This window comes from Leopardus geoffroyi, chromosome B2, assembly GCF_018350155.1.
Source record: "Leopardus geoffroyi isolate Oge1 chromosome B2, O.geoffroyi_Oge1_pat1.0, whole genome shotgun sequence".
Classification (NCBI taxonomy): Eukaryota; Metazoa; Chordata; class Mammalia; order Carnivora; family Felidae; genus Leopardus; species Leopardus geoffroyi.
The window spans coordinates 11,593,810-11,620,555 of record NC_059332.1 but is presented as its reverse complement, the minus strand read 5'-3'; the positions used below and the strand labels follow the sequence as shown (position 1 = coordinate 11,620,555).

Sequence of the window (26,746 nt, the reverse complement as noted above, 5' to 3'; positions counted from 1 at the left end):
TGAAGCAGTGATCGCAAGAATTTAATGTAGAATAAATTTTTTGTGAATTTCTAAGGTGTTAGGCTACTAAAAATACCAGAGATCCTCTGTGATCCCTATTTACTTAGGGAGGCAAGTACAGGGGCACCTGGGTGGTTCAGCTCATTAAGCATACAACTCCAGTTCGTGAGTTCGAGCCCCAAGTTGGGCTCTACGCTGACCGTGCCCCAAGCCTGCTTGGGATTCTCATTCTCTCTCTCTCTCTCTCTCTCTGCCCCCCCCCCCCCACACTCACTTACTCTCTCTGTCCTCCCCACTCTCTCTCTCTCAAGATAAATGAAAAATTTTTTAAAAAGAAAGTACAGAACAGCAACATTACACCATCATTCACCGAAGGTCACTTATGCGGCAGCATTAGGTATTGTGGAGAATAATCAAACAAAACTGAACAGTCAAAATGGATAAAATAAAGCTCATTCACTAAAGCTCTTAAAGTTTGCTTAGATCCTTCTCTTTTTCTAAACCAAAATTTAACCAATGTGTCTGGTCACAGCCCACAGCAGCGTTAGTGTAAGAACATTACAGTGAGAGAGGGCTTACTGATGGCACAATGAGGGACGGCACAGAGAGCTTGGCAGAAACAAGAAACACAGGTGATAAAATTGACCTGGAATCATTATAAAAAACCAGCATCCCTAACTTCAACATACCTGTGTAGGGTAAATGACCCCTAAGGCAACAACAACAATTAAGCTCAGTATACTCCAGCACAGTGGTTCCCAAAGTGTGGTCCCTTTGCCGGTAATCTCAGCGTCAACTCACGCCCTGCCCCACAGCCCTACTAAACAGGGCTCACCTGTTTAACAAACCCTCCCACACGAGTCTAACTTACGCTCAAGTTTGAGAGCCACCATTCTAGTTAAAGAGACTCGGAAATTAGATGCATTTCAAGAAATTACAATACATTTTAGAGAAAAGGTCCCTCTGTAAGAGGGGAATAAAAATTATGTATACTTAACTCCTAACAGTTATCTGGAAAACATATGTATGTGGAGCACTAGTCGTACAATAACTAAGATATATCATAAGATATTTTAAAATTAATCAGAAAAACAAATCTTACAGTGGACTGTGAACATAAGGCAGCTTATTTCTAGAACTATTTCCCCAGTCATTCCCCCAACTGTAGCCATGGTTTTTACCTCTTCTATTATTAATGGGTTTTTTTCTATCCATTCATTTCTCCAAAATAAATTCAGCTTTTCCTACACAATACAATCTATCAAATCACAGATTTGATGTTGTACTGGTCTTCACTTGTTCTTCCCTCACTCATTCTCGATGGGCTGTCCCACCAAACTGGCTTCTGGTAGGAATGGCCCATGAAAGACTAGGGGATACTAGATATTCATGGAATGCAGAGAAGACAATTCTTTCTTGCGCGCCCTCTCTGATCAAGGGCCCCATCTCTAAAACTGCAGCTCCAGCCTGGTGGGCCCCACCCCCTGCACTCCAGGTACACCATTTCTTCCTTAATCCCTCCAGCCCTCGGCAGAGTAGCAGCCTCCCGCTACTGCTAGATGCCAGTATTTACTCCTTTAACCGCCCACGTATCTCAAAGCAGACTCTTCCTTAAAGATATTTCAGTTGAACATCTGGAGTGAACGAACGGTTTCTTGCAGGGCCCCCTAACTGATAAAGCAGTGCTACTTGTTAATTTTTTTTTTCTAATGAACATGAAAATGAAAAAGTCCATGTAGCCTTATCAACAAAGGAACACATATACAACACTCATAATACTCAAAAGTTCAGTTCAATCTTTATCTCTGTAAAATATTTGAGACTGTTATCCAACTTATATAGGTAAACGCAGGTGTTATTTTGTTCATTCAATTCATTCAATCAATACTTACTGATGGCACACTACATGTCAGGCAAGGAACAGTGGGGAGCAACGGAAACAAGTTCCTGCTCTCCGAGAACTTAGTAAATATAATAGGAAAACAACATGGTGATTCTGTGCTATGAACAAAAATAAAGCAGCGAAGCAGAAGGGGATAGGTATTTTACATAAGCAAAGACCTAGCCATGCAAACTTCTGGTAAACTACGACAGAGTAAACAAAAAGGGCAAAGTCTTAAATACAGTACTGTCCTTGGCACATGCCTTCTAAGTTTCTGGTAAACTTATTAATAAATACGAAATCTAATAAGCCTTAAATAACTATTAAAAACTTTAAAAATTCCTCTTTAATCATATGTGTGTGCATGCGTATGGATGGGAATGTATGTGCAATCCTTTGTTCTGTAGCTTATATATCTAGTCACTATACAAGGACTAAAACAGTGGATCTCAAATTACAGTCTTCAAACCAGCAGCACTGGTGTCACCTTTGAGCAAGTTAGAAATGCAAATGTCTTTTAACAAGCTCCTGAGGTGATTCTTATGCAAATTAAAGTTTGAGAACCAGGGTACTAAAATCACCTAAAACTCAAAGACTGTGTTCCCAATTAAGGCTACGGAAAACATAGCTGGCCGGTAAGTTGAACTACAACATAAAGTTTTACCTAAAAGACCACCCTATTTCCATGATTATCTCATTATGGAATATTATCATACCTTTATACCAATTTTGTAAATATCTACCTTATAATATCAGCTCTGAAAAATCAAACAAGCAGTAAACATAAAAGCCTACCTTTGCATCTGTTTTATTTCCACTTCTTTAGTTAATAACCAGCTATCAGATATTACAATTTTTAAAAACTGCTAGGAAAAATATAAATCTGATTATGCTCAGAACTGGAGAGACTATAAAGAGCTAAGGGGCTTTGTCTATCAAACAGACTTGGAGAGATACTTTCCTGCCTGGCAATTTTTTTTTTTTAAGAGTTCTGAAGTACCAGAGGCACCTGGGTGGTTCAGTCAGTTAAGCATCCAACTCTTGGTTTCGGCTCAGGTCATGATCTTACGGTTTGAGTTCGAGCGCCACATCAGGCTGCATCAGGCTCCATGCTGTCGGTGTGGAGCCTGCCTGAGACTGACACTCTCACTCTCTCTCTTTCTCTCTCTCTCTCTCTCTCTGCGCCCCTCCCCCGCTCAGGCGCATGCTCTCTCTCAAAATAAATAAATAAATAAACTTCAAAAAAAGTGTTTTTTTTGAACTACTAGATTCTTCAGTCACTAAGTGGAAAACTGAGAAAGGCTGAGGGAACGAGACAAGGAGAGAAATAGTTTTCTTATGGAAGAAAAAGCACCTCTGATGCTTTTACTAAAGACGGTGTACATTTTCAGGAGTTCTTGAGAGAAGATGTTTCAGGTCTTTATGGAAATGTGGCACGTCAGCTTCCTATATGGACCTGAAGAAAGACCGCTTTATGATACCAAGAGGAAAAAAACCTGACAGGGAAATAGAGGTACACTGAGTAAATGTCTACTAAGGAGTGAATATGCAAGTCCTCCTTTACCGGACTAACTTCTAGACTTTCAGAGGCTTCAGTGGTAGGCAAAACTGCCACCATTATACCTGGGTATCGGAAAACCTACAGAAACCTACAGAAAACCTCTGATCCCTCACGTCTGGGACAGTCACCCCTTATATGCACCAACAGTACCCTGTACTTCCTTTATGATGGCAATTTGTCTAACAGAATGATAATTAGTCTGTCCATCCACTCCACTAGAGCATCAACTCCGTGAGGACAGACAACAGATCTGTACGGTACACAGATCAGTTGATGCACAGTTTTAATTTATCCACGACTGCGCTGCTCAACCAACCTCTTATGCCCACATAAGAATATTCCGTGAAAAGGGGCGCCTGGGTGGCTCAACAGGTTAAGCATCCAACCTTGCCTCAGGTCATAATCTTGTGGTTTGTGAGATCAAGCCCCACCTCGGTCTCTCTGCTGTCAGCACCAAGCCCACTCCAGATCCTCTGTCTCCCTCTTCCTCTACCCCTCCCCTCCGCCCCCTCTCAAAAATATATAAACATGAAAAAATAGGTATCTTATGACAAGTTGCTAAAAAGGACTTCAGTAATTCTAGAATCCAAAAATAAGTGATACGTTTTCTTGGTGTAATAGTTTCACCTTATTTTTTGGCAGAAGAACAGACACTCGGATCAATGGAACAGAATAGAGAACCCAGAAATGGACCCACAAACGTATGGCCAACTAATCTTTGAAAAGCAGGAAAGAATATCCGATGGAATAAAGACAGTCTCTTCGGCAAGTGGTGCTGGGAAAACTGGACAGCGACATGCAGAAGAATGAACCTGGACCACTTTCTTACACCATATACAAAAATAAACTCAAAATGGATGAAAGACCTAAATATAAGACAGGAAGCCATCAAAATTCTCGAGGAGAAAGCAGGCAAAAACCTCTTTGATCTTGGCCGCAGCAACTTCTTACTCAACACGTCTCCAGAGGCAAGGGAAACAAAAGCAAAAATGAACTACTGGGACCTCATCAAAATAAAAAGCTCTGCACAGTGAAGGAAACAATCAGCAAAACTAAAAGGCAACCGACAGAATGGGAGAAGATATTTGGAAAAGACGTATCAGATAAAGGGTTAGTATCCAAAATGTATAAAGAACTTCTCAAACTCAACACCCAAAAAACAAATAATCTAGTGAAGAAATGGGCAAAAGACATGAAGAGACACTTCTCCAAAGAAGACATCCAGATGGCCAACCGACACATGAAAAAATGCTCAATGTCACTCATCATCAGGGAAATACAAATCAAAACCATAATGAGATACCACCTTGCACCTGCCAGAATGGCAAACATTAACAACTCAGGCAACAACAGATGTTGGCGAGGATGCGGAGAAAGAGGATCTCTTTTGCACTGTTGGTGGCAATGCAAGCTGGTGCAGCCACTCTGGAAAACAGTGTGGAGGTTCCTCAAAAAACTAAAAATAGAACTACCCTACGACCCAGCAATGGCACTACTAGGCATTTATCCAAGGGATACAGGTGTGCTGTTTCGAAGGGGCATATGCACCCCCATGTTTATAGCAGCACTATCAACAATAGCCAAAGTATGGAAAGAGCCCAAATGTCCATCGATGGATGAATGGATAAAGAAGACGTGGTATATATACACAATGGAGTATTACTTGACAATCAAAAAGAATGAAATCTTGCCATTTGCCACTATGTGGATGGAAATGGAGGATATTATGCTAAGTGAAATCAGTCAGAGAAAGACAAATATCATATGACTTCATTCACATGAGGACTTTAAGAGACAAAACAGATGAACACAAGGGAAGGGAAACAAAAATAATATAAAAACAGGGAGGGGGACAAAACTGAAGAGACTCCTAAATATGGAAAGCAAACTGAGGGTTACTGGAGGGGTTGTGGGAGGGGGGCTGGGCTAAATGGGTCAGGGGCACTAAGGAATCTACTCCTGAAATCATTGTTGCACTAGATGCTAACTAATTTGTATGTAAATTAAAAAAATAAAATTAAAAAAAAAAAAAACAAAAAAAGAAAATATTATTTTTGTTGCTACACTAGTAGCCCTTCCTCCAAAAAGACAACTTGTGAAGCTAGCCAAGAGTACGGGAAAACTGAACCATCCTCTGGAATGATAAATAACACAAAGCCAATGAAATGAAGAAAAGCAGAAAGGTAGCCAAAGAAAGCAAAATTAATGAAGGGCTTAGAAAAATCAACAGAACAAATGGGGCATTAAAATCTTTAAAATACTCCTTACAACCCTGAAGTGAAGTCTGCAATAGAGAATCGTAAGTAATGAACTTGTATCAAGGATTAAAAGAGTGAATCTTTAAATTTGGACTAGTTAAACTGAATTTTTTTCTAAGAACTCAGGGATTTTCATGTGACAAAAATTGGCAAAACATGGCAAAAATGCCACTGATATTTACAACAAATAATTTGGAGGCTAGAAGTAAATTCAATTCAACACTAAATGCATATCAAGCACATTCAATGTGTAAGATACTGTGACTATATTAGCTTTTCGAATTATTTTTAACCTGAGTTCAAGGATTAACGAAAGACGGTGGAGGTGGGGCAAGGCTCTTTTACCATCCTAATTCAGAACTCGTTTGTAATGAAAAAAACATTCTTTTCCTATGTATCTTTTCACCAATTTGTAACCTTAGAATAACCAGAGACATCCCTCCTACATGGCCAATTTACCATTACTATACAGCCTTCCCTCTCCTTATATATAAAGCTCTCTATTCCTATTAGGTTTTAGTTTTCTTGACTTTGGTTCTGTTAAATTCTCTTTTCTCCATGTTATCCTCTATTAAATAGTAGTAGTATTCAGATTATAAAATCCCTGTTCTCAGGTAACTTCACTGGGTCCCTAATTATAAATACCAAATATAATCCATCTTCAGTTTCAGGGTTTTGGAGCCCCTATTGCCCCAAATACACTGCTGTTTTCATTTCTATCTGCTCTTTTGGCTGCCTTTATTTTGTTAATACCTGTCACTGGCTTTTACTTAGTTTTCTTTCAGGGTTCTGTGCACACTCTCTTTACCCACTGAACTCCTGTGTCACCAAGTTCTCCTTTCCAAACTTTTTTGACAGTCTTATGTTGTAGTTTCCCTGTTTTCCCCCTTGCTCCCTCCAAGCCCGAATGAAGAAGAACAAAGGCTACAGAACCCAAGACTTCACATAAGACTTAAAGAATATCTAATTATATGGGGCACCTGAGTGGCTATGTCTGTTAAGCATCTGACTTCGGCTCAAGCCATGATCTCACTGTTCGTGAGTTCGAGCCTGGCATTGGGCTCTGTGCTGACAGCTCAGAGCCTGGATGCAGCCTGCCTTGGATTCTGTCTCTCTCTCTCTCTCTCTCTCTCTCTCTCACTCTCTCTCTCTGCCCCTCCCCCACTAGCTCGCGCGCACTCTCTCACTCTCAAAAATAAATGTTAAAAAATTTTTTTAAAATAACGAATATCGAATTATAAAAACATTTGAAACACTAAATAGTAAAAATCTAGATGCCATTATAATCCTTCAGTTATTTCAAGTTTTGTAATATATCTATTCTAACATTACTAAATTTTAACACCTAACTTTAACACTCAGTTATTTCCACAAGGGAAAAAAGTAATGAAGTATTCAAATTCTAATATGGTTATACTGAATCTGGTTTCAATAATCTGAATTTAACCTTCAAATCTAAGCTATTATCTGTCCTATTTTACAACCTACAGATAGTCATTCAGCAGCCAAGGTTTCCCCATCCACAGTCCAAATCCTTACAGCCACTTAAAATCCACACTTTTTCCATTTCTCTTCTCAACTTCAAGAAATGAAGCCAAAAAAAACCACGAGCATAAAAATTATTCTGGCTAAAAAAATTTTTTTAACTACAACTGGCCACAAATTTCAAAAGTCCTCCTTTAAAAGTCTGCCCTAATGCAGTAAGGAGAAACATGACCTGACTTGGTCTCTTATTTTTAGTGTTCCACATTATAGAGGTGGTATTCATAGATAATTAACAGTAATCAAACAAGAACAAGAAAAGGAATCCCTAAAAGACCTTTCAAACTAGCCATAGGAAACCCAATAAAGACCAAAGCAGTTTAACCCACTAAAAGTTTTATACAAGATATTGTCACTGTTCTTAAATAATCTATTTGAAAACAGGATTTAAGAGTTTACTTCTTAAATCACACTATGAAAAAGATAAGCAAAATCAAGCAAACTGAAACATCTATACACAGGAAAGGCATTCTACCATCCTGTTTCTGATAGCAAACAGAGTAAATTGTATCTTGTAGCAAGACTTTAAATCAGGCCACCCAACACAGAAGAATCTTAAAAATATATTGCAACCAGGGCCATAAGCTAACTGCCTACAAATAAAACCATTTTTGAAAACACGAGGTCATTACATCTTCCTAATAATATTCTGTGCCTAAAGAAAATGGTTTTAATTAGTAACATCAGACCGAAGTCTTCATTTTACTTCAAACACTGGTAAGTGAATTGATAAAATATCACATACAAGGGCCTCTCATCACCAACAAAAAACCTACTATGCACTAAGTAAGTTAATATTTGGATTTACTCTCCTATACACTTAAATGACTGGCATTTCTTGAAGGCAACATGTTTGAAAATAAGTACTCAGTAAGTTTAAGTTTGGCCTCATCACCTAGTAAAAAGTCCCTAAATCCAATAAAAGCCTATTAAAGCTTGAGGTTGGGTACATAAAGGAAAAAAACCCTACTGAGAGGCAGCAAAATTCAAAGACAAACATTTATATCAAAAGGCTGTATTTAGGGGCAGCTGGGTGGCTCAGGGGATTGAGCGCCCCACTCTTGATTTCGGCTCAGGTCATGATCTCGCTGTTCCTGGGATCAAGCCCGCGTTGGGCTCTGCACCGTCAGCTTAGGATTCTCTGTCTCCCTCTCTGCCCCTCCCCTGCTTATTCACTCTCTCTCAAAAATAAATAAATATTTTTTTAAAAAAGGCTGTATTTAATCACAACAATTTCAAATGAGTCCTTACTATATATGCCACGCCCTGCTCTAAGAGCTTTACTAATCTCATTTAACCCTCACAACAATTTTCACTTTACAGACATATAAATTAAGCAGAGAATTTAAATAACTTGTCCAAATCCTGGCAGAACAGAATTCAAACCCAGATACTCTGATTCCATTATTTTTTCCCTATCAACTATTTCCAGTTGTTTCCACTGATAGTATTTAACATCTAAGACAAAGCAGTAAAGATAAAATTAAAGTCAAAACTACTTAGTACACTCTGCAATAAGTATTTGATGTCTAAATATCCTTCCATTTCAAAACTGAGAATACTCTTTAGCCATCAGATCCCAAGTAGGACATACTTGGAAGTGGGGCATACTCGGGAGAAAGTATCATATAGAAACTACCAAGCAAAAAAACCTAAACTATCATATAAACCAGGGTTAGGCAAAACATGGTATGGGGGCCAAATTCAGCTCTCAGCCTGTTTTTACACAAGCCCCAGGCTAAGAATGATTTTTACATTTTTTAAAGGGCTGCATAAACAAAACAAACAACTTGCGGTAATAAAGCCTAAAATACTTACTATTTGGCCCTTTACAAAAAAAAAGCTTGCAGACTCCTGATTTCAGCTACTAAATAAAGGGATTCCCTCCTTTTTCTAAAATAGCTAAATGCAAAAACTAACTTGTTGGAAGACAAGCTATATCCAGGTAGATAAAATGAGTGGATTCCCACAGCTCCAGACCAGAAGACAAAACCTCTTAAGCACACCCCCCTCAAAAAAGGGCAAAAATAAATAGTGCCCTCTCACCAGGAGGTGGCAGTAGATTCTTCCAGAGGCAAGGTCTGGTTGCCCATGGGCTTAGGTTTTTTGTGGTTACTACTAAGAAAAGCTTGATCTCTCCAGAGCTGACTTCCTGGGCCTGACAATCTGCACAATAAGTGGGAAAGGCGACTGAAGCGGGGACAAAAACTAACCACATCTTCTTTCAGTGATCTGTTCACCCCCAACTAGAAAAATGACACCATTTCCTAAATGCATCTGGGCTGAGTTAAGGAGGACAGAAGGCAAGTGAAAATGATCGACTTATATTATTCAGGGCTGTTCTTCATTTTTGCTTCTATAATTCTTTAAGTAACTGCCCTTCAGTTAGTTGAGTCAGAAAACGGATTTCTGTCTCCAAACTTCAAGCAAGATGGCATTTTAAAGATCAGAAGTTAAAAGGAAAAAAATGTAATCTTTAGATGTATCTTAGCAGAGCTGAGAAGTCAAAACAGGAAATTACAAGTCAGATGAACACACGCAAAAGTTGCAGGTACTGCCTGACCGCACAAGCTAATTGGCCTGCCAGGCGATGGCAAACATCCACGACAGTGCCAGACCTCCCGTTCTTATTCCAACCCTCTACTACACAACCCAAAACTTCATTTTTGCTCAGAAACCCGTGGACATTTAATCAAATAACATTAGTATAAAACATGCCATGTCATGAAGCTCCTTGCTATTCATGATGACTCAGCAGCTGCTGCAAAACATAGAGGTGACAGACAACGTAAGACAGCAGACAGCTAGCAGGCAGTCTACAAGTCCACAAAAGTTCCAGTAAGGACTAAGGACAGTTTTTATTTTTAGATTGTTAAAAATTGAGCATTTGTATACTCCTGCATACTTTTCTTTGGTGTTTTCTGCCAATATTAAGTAACACCTGCCATGTTGATCAAGAAACCCCCAAACATCTTTAATCTCAATTCAAAAGCTAAAATGTATTTTCTTTTTCAATTAAACGGCTAGGGCAAGGGGTGCCTGTGTGGCTCAGTCGGTTAAGCGCCCGACTTCAACTCTGGTCATGATCTCCCAGTTTGCGAGTTCAAGCCCCACATAGGGCTCTGTGCTGACAGCTCAGGGCCTGAAGCCTGCTTCTGTGTCTCCTCTCTCTGCCCCTCCCCCATTGACGCTCCAGTGTGCGCTTGCGCGTGCGCTCTCTCTCTCTCTCTCTCTCTCTCTCTCTCTCTCAAAAATAAATAAACATTAAAAAAATGTTTTCAAATGGCTAGGGCAAGAAGCTGGAAGTATTTTAGATAAGGGGAAAAGATAAATTATCAAGGTCTTAAAACTACACAGCCTAAAATCACATCCGATCTAAGGCAATCTGGATCATGAGTATTATGTTGTTAAGGCATCATGTCCCCCAAATTAGTTTATCTTAAGTACATTTAAAAATAAGCTGTGATTGTAACATTTGCCACCTGGAATATATTAACTCCTTTTTAAACTCTGTCCAGATCATCCAATACATGTACTTAAAACATCTCATTTTTTATATAGTAACTTTCTTGTAAGAAGATCTGAGAACTCAAAGACATTTATTCTTCAAGAGAAACAGAAAGCATGTGTGTCTAACTTCCCTTCTACAAAAGGATTAGGTTAAATGGCCAGGCGTGTGACCTGAATTCTAATCTTAAATTTGCCTGCAATACCCCACCCCTGTTCCTCACAAAGAAATTTAAAAACCGGCCCTTTCTGTATACATCTGGGGGAAACCTACTGGGAGGTAAAAGCAATGTCACGACTTCTAGCCATTAGCTACTTAAAATTATAAACCACAATTTTTACTATTAAAAAATTTCCCAATTTTACTTTTAAAAATTTGCGTTTTAATGATACAATTTAACATCATCACCAAACATGTTAAAATATTCAATACCACCATCATCCAAAATAAAGCAATCTAGGAATTTTACCTTTAATAGGATGCAACAAGTTATCAGACCCTTTCCCCATACTTTTGTTTAACAGCCTTAAGACACACACCTGCACCTTAGCCTCACTGTCAAATTTTATACATGACTTTTATTAAAATAATTTTTTAACATTTTCCTATTCAATTCCCATAATAAACAAATAAGTTTTTTAAAATAATATTTTCTCAAAATCAAATGTATCGTTTACAATTAGGATAAACTCCTTTTCATACTTGAAACACCCATGAGTGCACAAGGTGGTTAATGAGAAGACCACCAACATTCCTGGGTGTCAAAAGTACCTTAAACTTCTAGAATACGCCCCGTAATATTAAAATATTTCGTGCATGAGATCAGAACTGGAGTCCCGGTCAACTGTGCGTAACAGCCAGTTCCAGCCTCCAAAATAAAATGGGGGGGGGGGGGGAGGGAGTGGATAGAAGAGGAGAGGGAAGAGTCTCGCAGCGGAGAAAAGACGTAAGGGTGAAGAGGGACTTTCAAAATGCCCCAGGACCTAGGTAACTATTATCCGGTTATGGGAGGGGGGGGAAAAAATCTAAGTGGATGCTCTCAGATCGAAGGACACCGGCAGGGGAGACGCGGAATTAATTAATAGCATGAAACAAAGTTATTCCACTTTCTGTGTAACAGCGCCCCGTCCCCACCCCCGGGTGCCTCGGAAGCGGACTGCCTGGGACAGCCCCCTCCCCACACAAACTGAAACGCGGGAGACTAGAAAACAGCAAGCGTATGGGCCTCCAGCCACATCTCTTCCTTTCTCCCTGGAGAGGACGTGAGTAATACCCTCAAACCCCCCAATCCCCGCCAAAACCGAAAGAAATGCGCGCAACGTGGGCCTAGAATTTCTGTTCCCGCCCTGCGCCTGTCTGGGGAAGCCCCTGGCCCAGAAGATTGGGGAGAGGCGGCCCGAACCACACGTGTGTGCCGCAAAGATGGGCCTGTCTCAGCCCACTTCCCGTCGCCACTCCGGCGGCCTGAGATCCCGCCGCCTGGCTCGGGCCTTTCCTCGGGCCCTAGCGTCCGCTCCACGTGGGGCACCAGGGCCCCACGCCGCCTGTTCCCTCCCGCTGAGTTCCGAACCCGCCGAGATACCACCGCGTCGGGGTTCCATACCTGGTGCTGTTGTCGCCCCTGCTGGTAAGGCTTAATTGGCCCCTGGTGGCAACGCCGCGTCCGGATCTTGCCGCCACCGCCCCCTCCTATTCCTCCGGCTCCCGAGGCCATGGCGGAGCCTCCGCCGCTTCCCGCGTCGGGGCGGGTAAGGGGGCGGGAGAGGCAGAGGTGGAGGCCTTAGAGCCCCCCCCCGCCCGGCCCCAGCCCAAAAGTCCGCCTTCGCTGCCCACACAGTAGGGCACAGGCACACCAGGAGCCGCGAGGTTTCGAGCAGGAGCGGAGAGAAAATGCGCGCTGGCAGCAGGGAAGGCGGTGGCGGCGACTGAGGCCGAGGAGCTGGCTCCGGTCCGGCAGGCTCCTGCGGACCCCCGCCTCTGTGTGTGTCACGGTCTCTATGGAGATCCCCCGCAGAGGACAACGCGATCAGCTCCAGGCGCTGTTTAGGCCTAACTCGACCCGGCTGATGGGGATTCTTTCGTCGCCCTAGCCGTAGCTGCCGCAGTTGAAGCCGCCGGCGCCGCCCGCCTACCCCTCCCCTTTGCGCACAGCGCCCGCCCCGCCGCCGTCGTCGTCGTCCCTGCAGTCGCCGCTGCTATTGCGCCTATTGCCGCTGCTAAGGCCGCCGCCGCGGTCGCGAGCCAGAACGCCGTCACTCGTCAGCGCCCGACGCGTTTGCATCATTACACTGCGACCGAGTGATAGGCGAAGAGGAAGGGAGGGCCGGCCGAGCCCGCGCTCTCGGCCGCGCGGCACGCTGGGAAGCGTAGTTCAGCGGAAGAACGAAAGGAGGACGCGGAAGGAGATCCTCGGATCACCGCAGAGGCACAAAGCCGCGGGCTCCGTCCTTTTTATTGCTTTTAGCTGTAAACTTAGACTTGGACAGAGGCATTTAGCATAAAAACAATAACCTCTTTTCATTCAACTTCCCCTTTGGTTGGTAAAGCGGGCAGAACGTCAACAGATAGTAAAATCGAAGACAGGAGCTAATATAAAAAAAAATTGTTTTAATGGTCGAAAAAGCAATGTTGGTGATCTTTAAGCCTAAAGCAGAATTTAAAAATGTATGCGGTTTCATTAATGTCCCATTAACATGTAAGGGCTTTGCTGTCAAACACAAGGACTAGAATTCTGGCCCCACCGCTCTCTAGCTTGACCTTGCAGAAGTCAAAACTTTCTGAGCCTTGGCTTCGTCTTCCGTAAAATGGGAACCATAGTGATCGTTCATGCAGAGGACGTAGTATCTGTCCTGGTAGGCAAGAACTGCAATAAATGGTTACGATTATTACCCACAGGCAGGCAGCTCACATTAGACGTAAGTGGTAGGTTACCGGTAATAAAAGTATACATATATTGCTCCAAATAGAAGGCATTATATTTAGGAAAGTGAGTAAGTGAGCTAGGATCAAAGACTGATCCCACAAAGAATAGAGATTGTAGGAATTGGTGGTCAGAAGGCCTTGCTGGGGTGTACCTGGGTGGCTTAGTCTGTTGGGCCTCAAACTTTGACTGAGGTCATGATCTCGCAGTTCTTGAGTTCCAGCCCCCACCCCCACATCAGGCTCTGTACTGACAGCTCAGAGCCTGGAGCCTGCTTCAGATTCTATGTCTCCTCTGCCCCTCCCTGGCTTGTGCTCTCTCACTCTCTCAAAATAAACATTTTAGGGGCACCTGGGTGGCTCAGCCGGTTGAGCATCCGACTTTGGCTCAGGTCATGATCTCACAGTTCGTGAGTTCGAGCCCCACGTGGGGCTCTGTGCTGACAGCTCAGAGCCTGGAGCCTGCTTCCGATTCTGTGTCTCCCTCTCTCTCTGCCCCTCCCTTGCTCATGCTCTGTCTCTCTCTCTGTCTCAAAAATAAATAAAACATTAAAAATAAATAAATAAACAAACAAACAAACATTTTAAAAATTGAAAGAGGGGCGCCTGGGTGGCGCAGTCGGTTGGGCGTCCGACTTCAGCCAGGTCACGATCTCGCGGTCCGTGAGTTCGAGCCCCGCGTCAGGCTCTGGGCTGATGGCTCAGAGCCTGGAGCCTGTTTCCGATTCTGTGTCTCCCTCTCTCTCTGCCCCTCCCCTGTTCATGCTCTGTCTCTCTCTGTCCCAAAAATAAATAAACGTTGAAAAAAAAAAAAATTTAAAAAAAATAAATAAATAAAAAAATAAATAAATAAAATAAAAATTGAAAGAAAAGAAAAGGCTTCTTGGTCATGTGGTCCAGCCCCCACATTCAACCCACCAGACAGGGGTTCAGAGAATTCAGGTGGCGTGCTCAAGGACACTCAGCCCCAGGGAACCCAAAGCCACAACTATAACCCAACTTTCTGAGTTGAGACAAGTAAACAAATGAGGGAAAAAATCTGCTGTAAAAAAAACAGGTTTAGTGCTCCATTTGAGACAATTGATCTTAAAGGTTGTAAGTTTCAGAGTCAGACAGACTTAATTTCAAATCTATCACTTACTAGCTGTGTAGCCTTGGGGAAGTTACTGATCCTCTTTCTAAGCTTCAGTTTCCTCATCTGCAAATAGAATGAATATTTACCTCAACAGGTTGGTGGTTCTAATGAAAGGATTAATATATATAGCTCATAATAACTACTTAGAAAGCATGTACTATCCAGCTATTAAATACAAATTAACTCTAAGATGTTCATACCGTCTCCACCACCAAACTGCACAATTCAAATCACTCTTATAAGTCATGTAAGTCAACTTGTGAAACCAAACTTACAGTACCTTGGATTTTGTAGTACCTTTCAGCACCTAAGGAAACAGGCTGTATCAGGCATAGGTTTATAGAGCAAATGGCTTTCGGTGGCACCTCTGACCATAATCACCAAGACTATAAAAAGTTGCCAAATATGACAAAATGAATCTCCTTCCTCTTCTGTTTCCTGGTTGTCCTACCTCCGTGCCAGGCTCTACCACTAACTCCCCACTAGACTCGTCAGGTAGACGTGCTCCTTCCCCTGAAGCACCTCATCCTTCTTAAATACAATTGTTTCTCTTTCACAGTTATTAACTACGTAGTTGACAAGCAGAGTCAAGTGGTTCCTAATAAGCTCAGCCAGGGAAGGTCTGTACCTGAATATTTCACTGGGCTGTGTCTATAGAAGGTTGAACTGTAGTCATGTCTCATTTTCCCTTTTCACTCTACCAGACTCAGAATTTCCAGCACAGGAGAGTGAACGGGCTGGGGCTCAAAAATCATCCCTTTCTTAGAGGCCCGTTATTTGATGTCTGCATGGGACAGACTTCATAGTCAAGCTTTGAAAAGGATATGCAAAAGAGCTGGGCCAACCTAAGATGAAACTTCAGAATTGAAAATTGGTAAGATTGAAGGAAGTACGGAAAAATTCACATCCCCCTTTAGCCTTATCTCCACTATTTACCCCATTTTACAGTTATTTCTCTGAAGTAAAACAGTGTTTAAGGGAAAAATAATACATTATTCCCACATTCATGTTACTGAGTTATTGGAAACGTTACCAGACTTGACAGCAAAGAAAAAATAAAAGGCAAGAGAAATTCGCATTCAAAACTTCCTACGGCCTAATTTTACCCTGAAATAGTATCAGCCTCACTGTAGGTTGAAGTAACTTCTTGTGCATAGGTTTGGGATTTGAAAATAACATTGTGCCGAAATTTAGTTTGGAGCGACAATCCCCAAACCTAGAGTTCCTCAAGCATTTTTGGTACAGGACTCATTCTTCAGTTAGGAATTACTAGTAAGAGAATGGATTATAATAAAGTTATTCTGATTATAAAATTTAAAGAATCTGCCTGCATTCAAACATACGAATAATTCTTGAACGTTTCTCTAACAGAGACTATATATAAATTGGAAAAAAGTATCAAAAAATAAATTGGAAAAAAGTATCAAATGACATGGACTGGTAATAGGGATTCCTGAAATCATTCCAGCCATATTAGGAGTTAATAGGCTTTTGAGGAAGGAAATAATTGTTATTTAGAACTTACAATTAATCAATCTCTGTAGATGATGAATTGAATCCCTATAAACCCAATAAGGTTCTGTAGTTCACAGAATTGGAAAGTATCACTTAATAAATTGTGTGTTATGAACTAGCTATTTTCTGTATTCATCCTTTTCCTTCTTATTAACTTCTATTCCCGTCAGTCTTTAGACCTCGACAAAATTGCAGTGGCTCTGAGAAGTGATCTTAAGTTTTGAGTTGTTTCATTGAGGGAATTTTAAGAGAAACTCACTCCTCCCCACCCGGGTTTTAAAACTCCATGAAGGATTTTTTTTTTTCTCATTTCCAGATCCTGAACACATGGACCAGTGTTAACACATAGCACTCACTCTGTACGTACTACAGCTAATCATACCAATGTCAACTGTTCCTATTTTATTGTAATAAATAATACACTGATTAATACAGCTAAACTGCTTTCTATAATCTTACCTAGCTTGCATGTATTTGTTTTCTATAGTGCATAACAAATTAATTACTTCTCAAATTCATTTATTTATTCCTGATAAAGCATTCAAGAGTATCATGAACAAATCCCTATGATGATGTTATGGAGAGATTCTCATGTAATCCTAACAATCCTTAGAGGAACTATTGTCCTCATGTTACAAATAAGGAAACTGGGCATTGAGGGGATAAAAAATAATTTTAAAAATTATTTCAGAATAACGGAGTCAGTATTTGAATGATTTCTCCTCCTCCTAACTCCAAAGCCCATGCTCTTACCCTCACTCTGTCATTTTTGTAGCCAATTTAGAAACTTATCTATCACTTAAAATATTTTTTCTTTGAAAAAATGATTTTCTACCTTAATGGAAAATGGCATACTTTAGAAACCTCTCTGATGGCCTCCACACTGACTTAAATGTTTAGACACTGGTTCTGCCTTACTGCATAGTGAGAATGGATATTTGCCAACTTTATGCTAGGATAGCATTGGAAAGACTAGACTCCTATATGTGGCTTAGGATCACCTGAAAATGTAAGGACCTCCATTGTGGCATGGGGACGTGTGGTTATGCAGTAGGATGGCAATGAAGAGTACATCAGCAGGGCCACCTGAGTGAAAGGGATATCATAAATCAGGCCTCCAAATTCAGAGAGGAGCCACGTTAGCAAGACCAATAGAATTCAACGTATATCATGGAAACAAAAGAATAGTGTGAAGGATAAGGAGAAAAAAACTAACGGCAATTTGTATCCAAGATCAAGTGGCAGAACCTCACAGAAGACAACAGAAGGACAAGAATTTCTTCCCAATAACCAAGTTTTCAACAAAGATTAGCCCAAGTTCACTTTTCTGAAACCTGGACCCAGTTTTTTCAGCCAGAATGGTTGGTTATATTGGGAGAGATCTCAATTTATGAAAAGCCTGTTACTGCTAGCACCCCCGGCCCCCAAGAAGCTTCTTTATCCCCCCCATACAATATAGTAACTGCCAATTATAAATTACCACATGAAGAGGCTGCTGACGCTTCCACTAATTTCACATGAAATGCAATAGTCTAAGCCCAACCTAGATTGAAAAACAGCCTTTATATATTCTTCAAAAGGTAGTCAATTCTGTCCAAAGGAGTATTCAGAGATGACAAGTATAAGAATTTAGAAATTACAGGGGCACCTGGGCGGCTCAGTCGGTTAAGCTCTGACCCTGGCTCAAGCCGATCATGATCTCACGGTTCGTGGGTTTGAGCCCCACGTTGGGCTCTGTGCTGACAGCTCAGAGCCTGGAGTCCGCTAAGGATTCTGTGTCTCCCTCTCTCTCTGCCCCTCCCCCACACATGCTCTGTCTCTCTCTGTCTCAAAACTAAATAAACTTCTAAAAAATAAGTTAGAAATTACGCATTTATTTTATCTTAACATAAAATGAAGTATCTGCTGTGATGTCTATTGAAATTATTTTATTGAGAGCAGTTTTAGATAGATCTCTATGATCTTCTACACACATTTTCATGTGATAATTACCAAGAATTACATAGAAAAATAAGGTGAAACTAGTTTTTTTGTTTTTGATTCATTTTACACTTCAGTCTCAACTAGAGAAATCCAAAATGGGGTTGAGATTCTAGGAAGTTATTGGGGTTTTTTAGGTATTTAGGTATTTTAGGTATTTTAAGGAAGAGGGGCCATAGCATTGAGAAGATATTTAAAGATGTACAACATCATGCTCTCATTAACTTACTGTGTCCTCGGTCTTTGGGGAATAAAGTAATACTTAAAACTAAATGAATTAACTAATATAATCACGTTTTGATTAACTACCTATATCACTTAATTCTAACGTGTCATGTAAGATTTTTCCTCTTCCTATTTATGTCAATGTATACTAGCCTTTGACATAGATGTGTTTACATACATTCCATTATAGTTTAAGGCATATTTTAAACTTACCAATTATAAATAGAAATTCAGTTTTATTGGATGCAATAAAAACCAAATTCAGGAAGACCCATTCCATCCTAACAGTTAAGACAGTTAATGAATCAACTAGGATTACACATTTCTGTCTAATTTTCAAATAAAAACTAGAATGAACATGAACAATGGAGATCAACTCTAAAACAAGAAGTGGATAGTTATAAACAATTTATAAACATAATCTAAATATTAAAATATTTATTGAGAGCCTACTACGGTGATTTCTAATATATGTCACTGTACAAAACAGTAAAACCACCTCTGTTCACATGGTGTATCAGACTTCACCATTTTACTGAGTTGTCTTACAGCTTACTGCATTATGGTGTATTAACCACTAGAACTTAGCCCTAATAATTCACCCCCCAAAATTCTACATTCTAAATTCTAAACACATGCTAGTAAATTCATCCTCTATAAGAAATCTATGGGCTTCGTTTCATTTTTAAAAATGTAATTAATCAGTTACATCAAAAAAACTGAACTCATCACTAAGGTTGCAAGCTATGTAAAACTCTAATATTTGCAAAACTCAATTTGCTTGCACTAAGTACCAAGGCTTTTCATTTTTAAAAAGCATTGGCAGAGAATGCTTGAGTTTATCAGACCCTAACTCATTAAGATGTTTCTTTTCAAGAGCATTCTATGAATTAACATGTTGACAACCCAAATGTCCACATCACCACCACCATAGGAAGGGCACAACCTACCAGTTAAAATGTGTCTTTTAGCCTCTTGCTACTCAAGGACAAGCAGCACCACCAGTCCCTGGAGCTTGTAAAGGGTCTCTGCCATCCCAGGCCTACTCAATCAGAATCTGCATTTTAACGAGATAACCAGGTGACTCGTATGCCCATGACATTTGAAAAGCACCGTTTAAAAAAATTAACCATGCCACCAGAACTTATAAAGCACATCTGGTATGTTAAGAGTCTGAAACTTAACATTAGTTATGAAATATACTTGCGCATAGATATTTAAAGAACACTTTGGGACTCCTGGGTGCCTCTGTCAGTTAAGCATCTTGGTTTCTGGTTAGGTCACGATCTCACGGTTCACAGGTTCGAGCCCCATGTCGGGCTCCGCACTGAGGACATAGACCCTGTTTAGGGTTCTCTCTCTCTGCCCCTCCCCATTCATACTCTGTCTCTCTCTCAAAATAAATAAAGAAACTTTAAAAAATAAAGAAACAACACTTTGCTAATTCCCAGATATCCTTATCTGTACAAATTTTCTTTTCAGAGTGAATTCATGACAAACAAAAAACATGGATGTAGAATAAACCATCTCATAATACCAGGGCCTATGAGCAGAGAAAAGAAATATCAGATTACTTTCTTAGAATTGCTATCACTTTTTGCTTTCCAAAACATTCACAAAATCATTGTTGAGATAGAAAAGCAAGCAGGAATGGACTCTAAGAGCAAATTCTCTCTTTTGCTCTCAGTACCAGGTTAGCATCCAAATCCAAAATGCATGCAAAGAGGTCAGACAACTTGGAGTAAAATCTATAGATTTCACCTTTCCTAAACTATAACAACAGAAATAACAGCTCTCTACTTGACAAATCACAAAAAAAATTAAGTTGATTACCTACTTCTAATAGCTCAATCTCTTAAACGGGTGCTATGAAGTCAACATGGTATTCAGATGCAGTATTTTCTCCAAAATTTACGAATGGAAAAAAAAAATAATGGATCCTTCAGTCTAAAGATTTTCTGAAGTTGGTCATCAAAAGTATTCTTTCGACAACACACAGAGGTCTTTACTCCTACAATAAGGAAGGCCTAAAAGTTGTGAACTACAAGAAAAAAATCATTTTTATTTTATTTTTTAAGTCATTTTTCAAAGGCTCACATACACCTTCCTTCCTCAAGGCCAAATATAAATACATTTGCTCATATGAATATTTATGGATCAAGGCATGGAAGTAATCAGTTATCCAAAGTTTCTGTAAACAGCAGGCTTAGGAATTCCCATTTTTCACTAAAATCTACAACAACCAACAACTAGTTGACGAACCAGCAGCTTGTAGAACATGTGAATGTTTTCCTCTTATGTGCATTTCATTTTACTCCAAAGAGAGCAGAAATGAAATTAAGCATTTTTTTCCTTTTCCTTTTTCTTTTCATCAGGATCTTTTTCCAAAGGAAGGTAGACTACTTACCTGAAATGAAATTCTGGATTTAATGCATCCTTATTCTCCATTATCCCAGGTTGATTTAACAGACGTAATGATTAGTTAACAAGATGACTTTAACCCGGCACTTATAACCCGTGGTCGATGCCCTCCGTATGTCTCACCTTGTTTGGATCCATCATATAGACAATAGACTATCGTGGGCTAACAAAAATACGGTTCTTCGAAACCAAAAAGAACTTTTCAAATATTCTCCAAAGCAAATAGGACTGAAGTTACACTACTCTACATTCAATATTAAATAGGCAGTATTGCCAAACAAACTAAGGCAACCCTGCAGACACTGAGCAAAGCCTACTCAAACACACCACCCCCAGTGAGGGAAAACCACCTCTCACATGAGGGTTTAGGCTCTAGCATATACACCATGCATAGAATTAAAACATCAAAGCAGACCATCGGGCTCCCCAGAGGCGCGAACCAAGCAACAAACAGCTTCTACCAGCCACAATTAAATCCAAGCCGTAACTTAGATGCTTTAAATTAGTAACAGTTAAACCAACTCTTTTTCACTTGCTTGGTCATAAAATCTTGCCCCCGCTGTGAGTCAGCAATGACTCATAAGCACTTCCTACGAGAAACACCTGCTTTTAGGCCCATCCCTTGCAGCTGAAGTGCTGAGATCAATGATTTTAGCCTCATGCTTGCTAATATCGGAGTGTAATCCCTCGTCTGTCTCATGCTAGAGGGTCCCGTGCAGAATTTCAGCGACTGCAATCAGGGAGCGCTCTCCCGCTGGGTGGTAAGGAGACAAATCTATAATAAAAGCACTAGGACTTGACAATTGGGAAGGAAAAGCCATTTTTCTTGTTTTCACCGGGAATATGCCTCTCCCTTAACTCCTTCCACAGCCTCTGGGCCCTCCCTTTGCAGCCAGCATCCTCAGGTACCAGCATCCGTCTTCCTTAAGGTTCAGTTTGGGTTTACAAGCAAAAGGGAGCTGCCTGTTCCCCTTCGTTTGTGCCATCACTAACTTTAGAACCGGATCCTTTGAAAAGCATTAAAAACTGAAATGGCAAAAAGAAAGGCAACAGTTCTTAGAAGCTCTCTGTCTTAATTGCAAGCTAAGGAAAAGAGGGATCCAGTGGCTGGTTCATATGTCAGATCTAAACAAGACAGGTCAGATCATTTGCTTAGATTTTTCAGCAATGGTCACCGAAAACTTCCTATCCGTGTGAGCAGTACAGAAAAAGGGGACACGTTTACAGAACGCTGTAGGAGAGGAAAGGGAGGGCTGAGATGAGAAAGGGAAGGGCACATGTTAAATTCCCACCAACAGTCACAAGTAGCCATTTTGGAAACTTCTGCCAGGTCCACAGCTGATCTGAACTCACCTTTGGTGCATTCTCTCTCCATTGTTCAGTCCTCTGAGTCCAGACTGGCTCCTTGTTGACCCACCTTCAAAAGCTATAAAATAAATGGGGGAAAGATGACCGATACCTCCCAGGAATGGTGCAACAGCAGCACAGAGTATCACTTACTAACGCCCTAAATAATGAAGGACTGATGAATAATACATTCAAGAGAAAAGACCCTCCTTATTGCCACCTCACGGTTCCCTGACATTTTACATCCAGAGGACCAGGCACAAATTGGATATGTGTTTATTACTTGGATGAATGCATACTCATAGAAGGTTTTGCCATTTGTAGTTCCCTCAACAACTTTTATGTTATGGACTTTTTTTTCCTGTGTGTTTCAAAAATACTTTAAGTTTGTTAAAATAACCCTTTTGGGTTAAAACACCTTTAATCTCCCTCTTTTCCTTTTCAATACAATTTATCACAGACCATCTACTAGTTGTAGTGTCAGAGATAAACAGAAGAAAATCACTTTTCCACAATCAGATGAAAACGGTGCTTCCCCTGAGGGATTCTACCCAAATAGGAAGTGTGAACTAAAAGGACGAAGAAAGATCTGTACTTAAAACTTTGGGATACTATTCAACAAATATTTATTTTATCCTGGGCCATATATTCTGCAGATAGAAACATGATGATGACATATGTCCTACCCTTTAGGGACAAGTAGAAATGGCTGTACTATTACTTTTTTTTAAAGCATTTTGAATATATACTTATGCAGAAATTTTCCTTTGGGAAATATGTATGACATAAATAGCTTTAAGTGGGTGTTCTCCATTTCAAACAACTTGTCAGGCAGGTGAAAACGTCACATAAACCAGCATTGTTCCCACAACCCCGGGCTCAATGGAATTGTGATCAGGACATTCAAACAGGGAATGTGAGTACAATTTGAGGGTGCCATTCCTTCCTTTAGATGTAAATAAATTCTAGAAAGCTTAAAAGAAGGTATAGTAGGGGCACCTGGGTGGCTCAGTTGGTTAGGCGTCCAACTTCAGCTCAGGTCATGATCTTGCAATTTGTGAGTTCAAGTCTCACATCGGGCTCTGTGCTGACAGCATGGAGCCTGCTTGGGATTCTCTCTCTCTCTCTCTCTCTCTCTCTCTCTAACTAATAAATAAATAAGCTTTCAAAAATTAAAAAAAAAATACTTTAAAAGAAGGTATAGTAGGGGCACCTGGCTGGCTTAGTTGGTAGAGCATGTGACTCTTGATCTCGGGGTTGGAAGTTCAAGCCCCACATTGGGTATAGGGCTTACTTAAAATCTTTTTTAAAAAAAATAAGAAGGTACTGTAAAATGTGTACCCTAGACAGAAATACATCAGCCAAAGTTTGCAACAGGACAAGTAGTGTCCCCAAATAACTGCAGCCATTTTGTTAATTCACGCAGACATGGAGTGGCATCTTTCAGAAGCAAGGAAGAGACCAAGGAATATGATTTAAAGTCTCCTGCACTCATATTTAGTAACTAAGTGCATTAAACGAGAGCACTATGCAATGCCCACTGCATGCCACACACCTCCCTGGGTGCTTTCTGTGCGTTATCCTTCATCCATACAAGTCTTCTAGGGAGGAGGCCAAAAGAGAAGGGTTAAGTACTCCACTCAAAATCGTACACCAGGGATGAGCTCTGAACACAGGTCTAACGGATTTCCAAACCTGTACCTTCTTCATTAGACCCACACGTATCTAGAACTACCCACAGGCAGGGCAAACGGAAGGAGTGGAACAGGAGATGTTTAGAGAAGCTGCTGAACCCACTGACATCCTGCCTCTTCTCACACAGGGGGGCCCAGCTGCTTCTCAGCAGGGCCTTGGCAGGATTTCTGCGATAGACTGGGAGTCAGATCGGGGTACTTTGGCAGATGTCTCATTGGACCCCAGACGCCTAGAAGTGAGTTCCCTTCTTTGCAGGGTTGCCAGACAACATATAAGACACCCAGTTAAATTTGAATCTCAGATAAAGAATGAATAATTTTAAAATATAAGTATGTCCCCAAAACTGCAAATATTGCATGGGACAACTTAATTTCTAAATCTGGCCACCCTACTTCTTTGTTCTATTTCAAGATGTCTTGAATTAGAATCAGAGAGTGTGACTTACGACTCTATACATGATCTTCAGCTTGGAATTAATTTATCCTGGCTATGGACTGGAATCATGAGAAACTCACCTGTAAGCACATCGTACCCTCGCCCTCCAGTACACACACCTACTCCAAGCTGTCACGTGGTTGGTTAATCACGGGATGCCACCATAATTCACTTGGTTAGAGCCTAGTGCAGCCGACATGAATCTTGTGTCCACAGCTCAGGGATGCAAGAAATGTAAATGCGTACTGAATTCAACAGAATCTGTTTCAAAACCCCATTATTTTAGGCAGAGCGGAAGCAAAGTCACGTCAGGTCTTAACTGTGCCCCCCCTTTTCCAGAGCTGTTTCTAGGGCTCACGTACTACCGTGGGGGGCCGGCTGTTTCTTGATGTTGTCTGTCCATGCAGACTTTTGCCAAGGCACCCCTCTTTCTGGCCTTCTGGTCCCTCCAATTCACGTGTTTGTTCTTCTTCCCTGCTCCCCTCTGGCACGTGTCATCCTGGAGTCATACCAAGGCTCCAAACGCTTCCTGAAACCCTCGAAGGTCCCAGCTGCCTCGATGCCCAGTATAGCTATCTCTTTCTGGGTCCTTACTGCACTGCTGGGGTTCTGCCTTTGGGGAGTGAAGCATGGTGTGCTTAGCCATGGAATTTTCCAGACTAGCTCAGGCTTTACTGTCTCCCCAGAGCCCTTCCCCCAGGGAAGGGAACACAGTACCTCTACAGGATACAAAGATGTCCTCTTGTGTCCCCTTGCCACCCCCCAATATTCTCTCTGCCTCTAGAATATCTTTCTCAATCCTTTTTTTTTTTTTTTTTTTTTTTGAGAGAGAGAGGGTGGCAGTGAGTGAGGGGCAGGGAGAGAGAGAGAGAGAGAGAGAGAGAGAGAGAAGCAGGGCTCACCCAAAGCGGGGCTCAAACTCACCTGATAGTGAGATCATGACCTGAGCCGAAGTCAGATGCTTGAAGACTGAGCCACCCAGGCACCCCTCTTTTCCTCCCCCCCCCGAGTCTTTCTCAAGGGATGGCTCCACCCTCCTCAACACCCCTATCCTTCAGCTCTCCAACATTTCTCCAGTGTATCTAATCCCCTTAAGGATTTTAGGTTTTTGGAAGATCCTGGAAGGTTATTTCCTTTACACCCTGGCTTATGCTTCCCCTGAGGCAATGAATACAAGAGATTAGGAGGATACGGAGAAAACAGAGGAAAGTATCCTAACATCCCAGGACTTTCCGTTTTCAAAGCCAGGCTAACAAATTAGATCCCGATTTCTTTGCCTTCCACAGTAGTCCACCAATTCTGGCATCAGCATCAGATTGGAAACGTTAACAACATGGGTTTTCAGGCTCCACCCAAGGCCTACACAATCTGTGGGGTTGAAGTAGGAATATGTATTTTGGGGTGCATGGGTGGCTTGGTTAAGTGTCTGACTTCAGTTTGGGTCATGATCTCACAGTTTGTGAGCTCGAGCCTGCATTGGGCTCTGTGCTGACAGGGTGGAGCCTGCTTCGGATCCTGTGTCTCCCTCTCTCTACCCCTCCCGGTTCATTCTCTCTCTCTCTCTCTCTCTCTCTCTCTCTCTCTCTCTCTCTCTCAGAGATAAAGGAATTATCTAAACAAAGGAATATATATTTTAGCAAACTCTATCATCTTTCTTTCATACTCAGTTGCGATGGCTCTCTGACCTTTTCTTTCCTTTTCTTCCTTACCCCTGGAGTGGCAGTATCTGGTTTTTAAAATTTTTTTTTAATGTTTATTTATTTTTGACAGAGAGAGAGAGAGAGTATCAGCAGGGGAGGGGCAGAGAGAGGGAGACGCAGAATCGGAAGCAGGCTCCAGGCTCTGCGCTGTCAGCACAGAGCCCGACGCGGGGCTCGAACCCACAGACCACTAGATCGAGCTGAAGTAGGATGCTCAACCGACTGAGCCACCCAGTCACCCCCATATCTGGTTAAAGATTCCTTACACAGAACCAAAAATCTAGTATGGAGTTCTGTATCTATCTTTCAAAGGGAGGATCACCTGAACGCCAAGAGGATGTTCATGTGTCCCATCACCTCTTAGCTCTTTTTTAAATGTTTATTTATTTGGAGAGAGAGACAGAGACAGAGAAAGTAGGGGAGGGGCAGAGAGGGAGAGAGAATCCCAAGCAGGCTCCACACTGTCAGCACAGAGCCCAACTCGGGGCTCAATCTCATGAACTGCGAGATTATAACCTGAGCCAAAATCAAAAGCCGGCCACTTAACCAACTGAGCCACCCAGGCACCCTGCCTGTTACCTAGCTCATATCCCACTTTTCCCACTGTCCTGTCCAGGTTCCCA

At 41.3% G+C, this 26,746-nt stretch overlaps 1 protein-coding gene and 1 long non-coding RNA gene across 7 annotated transcripts in view; one reads left to right on the top strand and one right to left on the bottom strand.

Moving 5' to 3' along the window:
- Positions 1-22,378, bottom strand: part of NUP153 (nucleoporin 153) — an 87,681-nt gene extending 65,303 nt beyond the window's left edge. Inside the window, exons 1-3 of one of the 6 annotated variants that reach the window (XM_045497295.1) lie at positions 22,300-22,378; positions 19,476-19,582; positions 14,812-14,868 (exon numbers count right to left, since the gene is read on the bottom strand). In XM_045497295.1, coding sequence (XP_045353251.1) covers positions 14,812-14,868 — 57 coding nt within the window. In that variant the 5' untranslated portion in view covers positions 19,476-19,582; positions 22,300-22,378. Of the gene's footprint in view, positions 1-12,354; positions 12,929-14,811; positions 14,884-19,475; positions 19,583-22,299 lie in introns of those variants that run through there. The other 5 variants (XM_045497296.1, XM_045497299.1, XM_045497294.1 and 2 more) reach the window with 5 other exon arrangements.
- On the top strand, positions 14,461-16,760 carry LOC123607992. Its single transcript, XR_006717027.1, has 2 exons — positions 14,461-15,679; positions 16,637-16,760. It is a non-coding gene; the product is annotated as an uncharacterized LOC123607992 (long non-coding RNA).
- Positions 22,379-26,746: the final 4,368 nt, after the last annotated feature.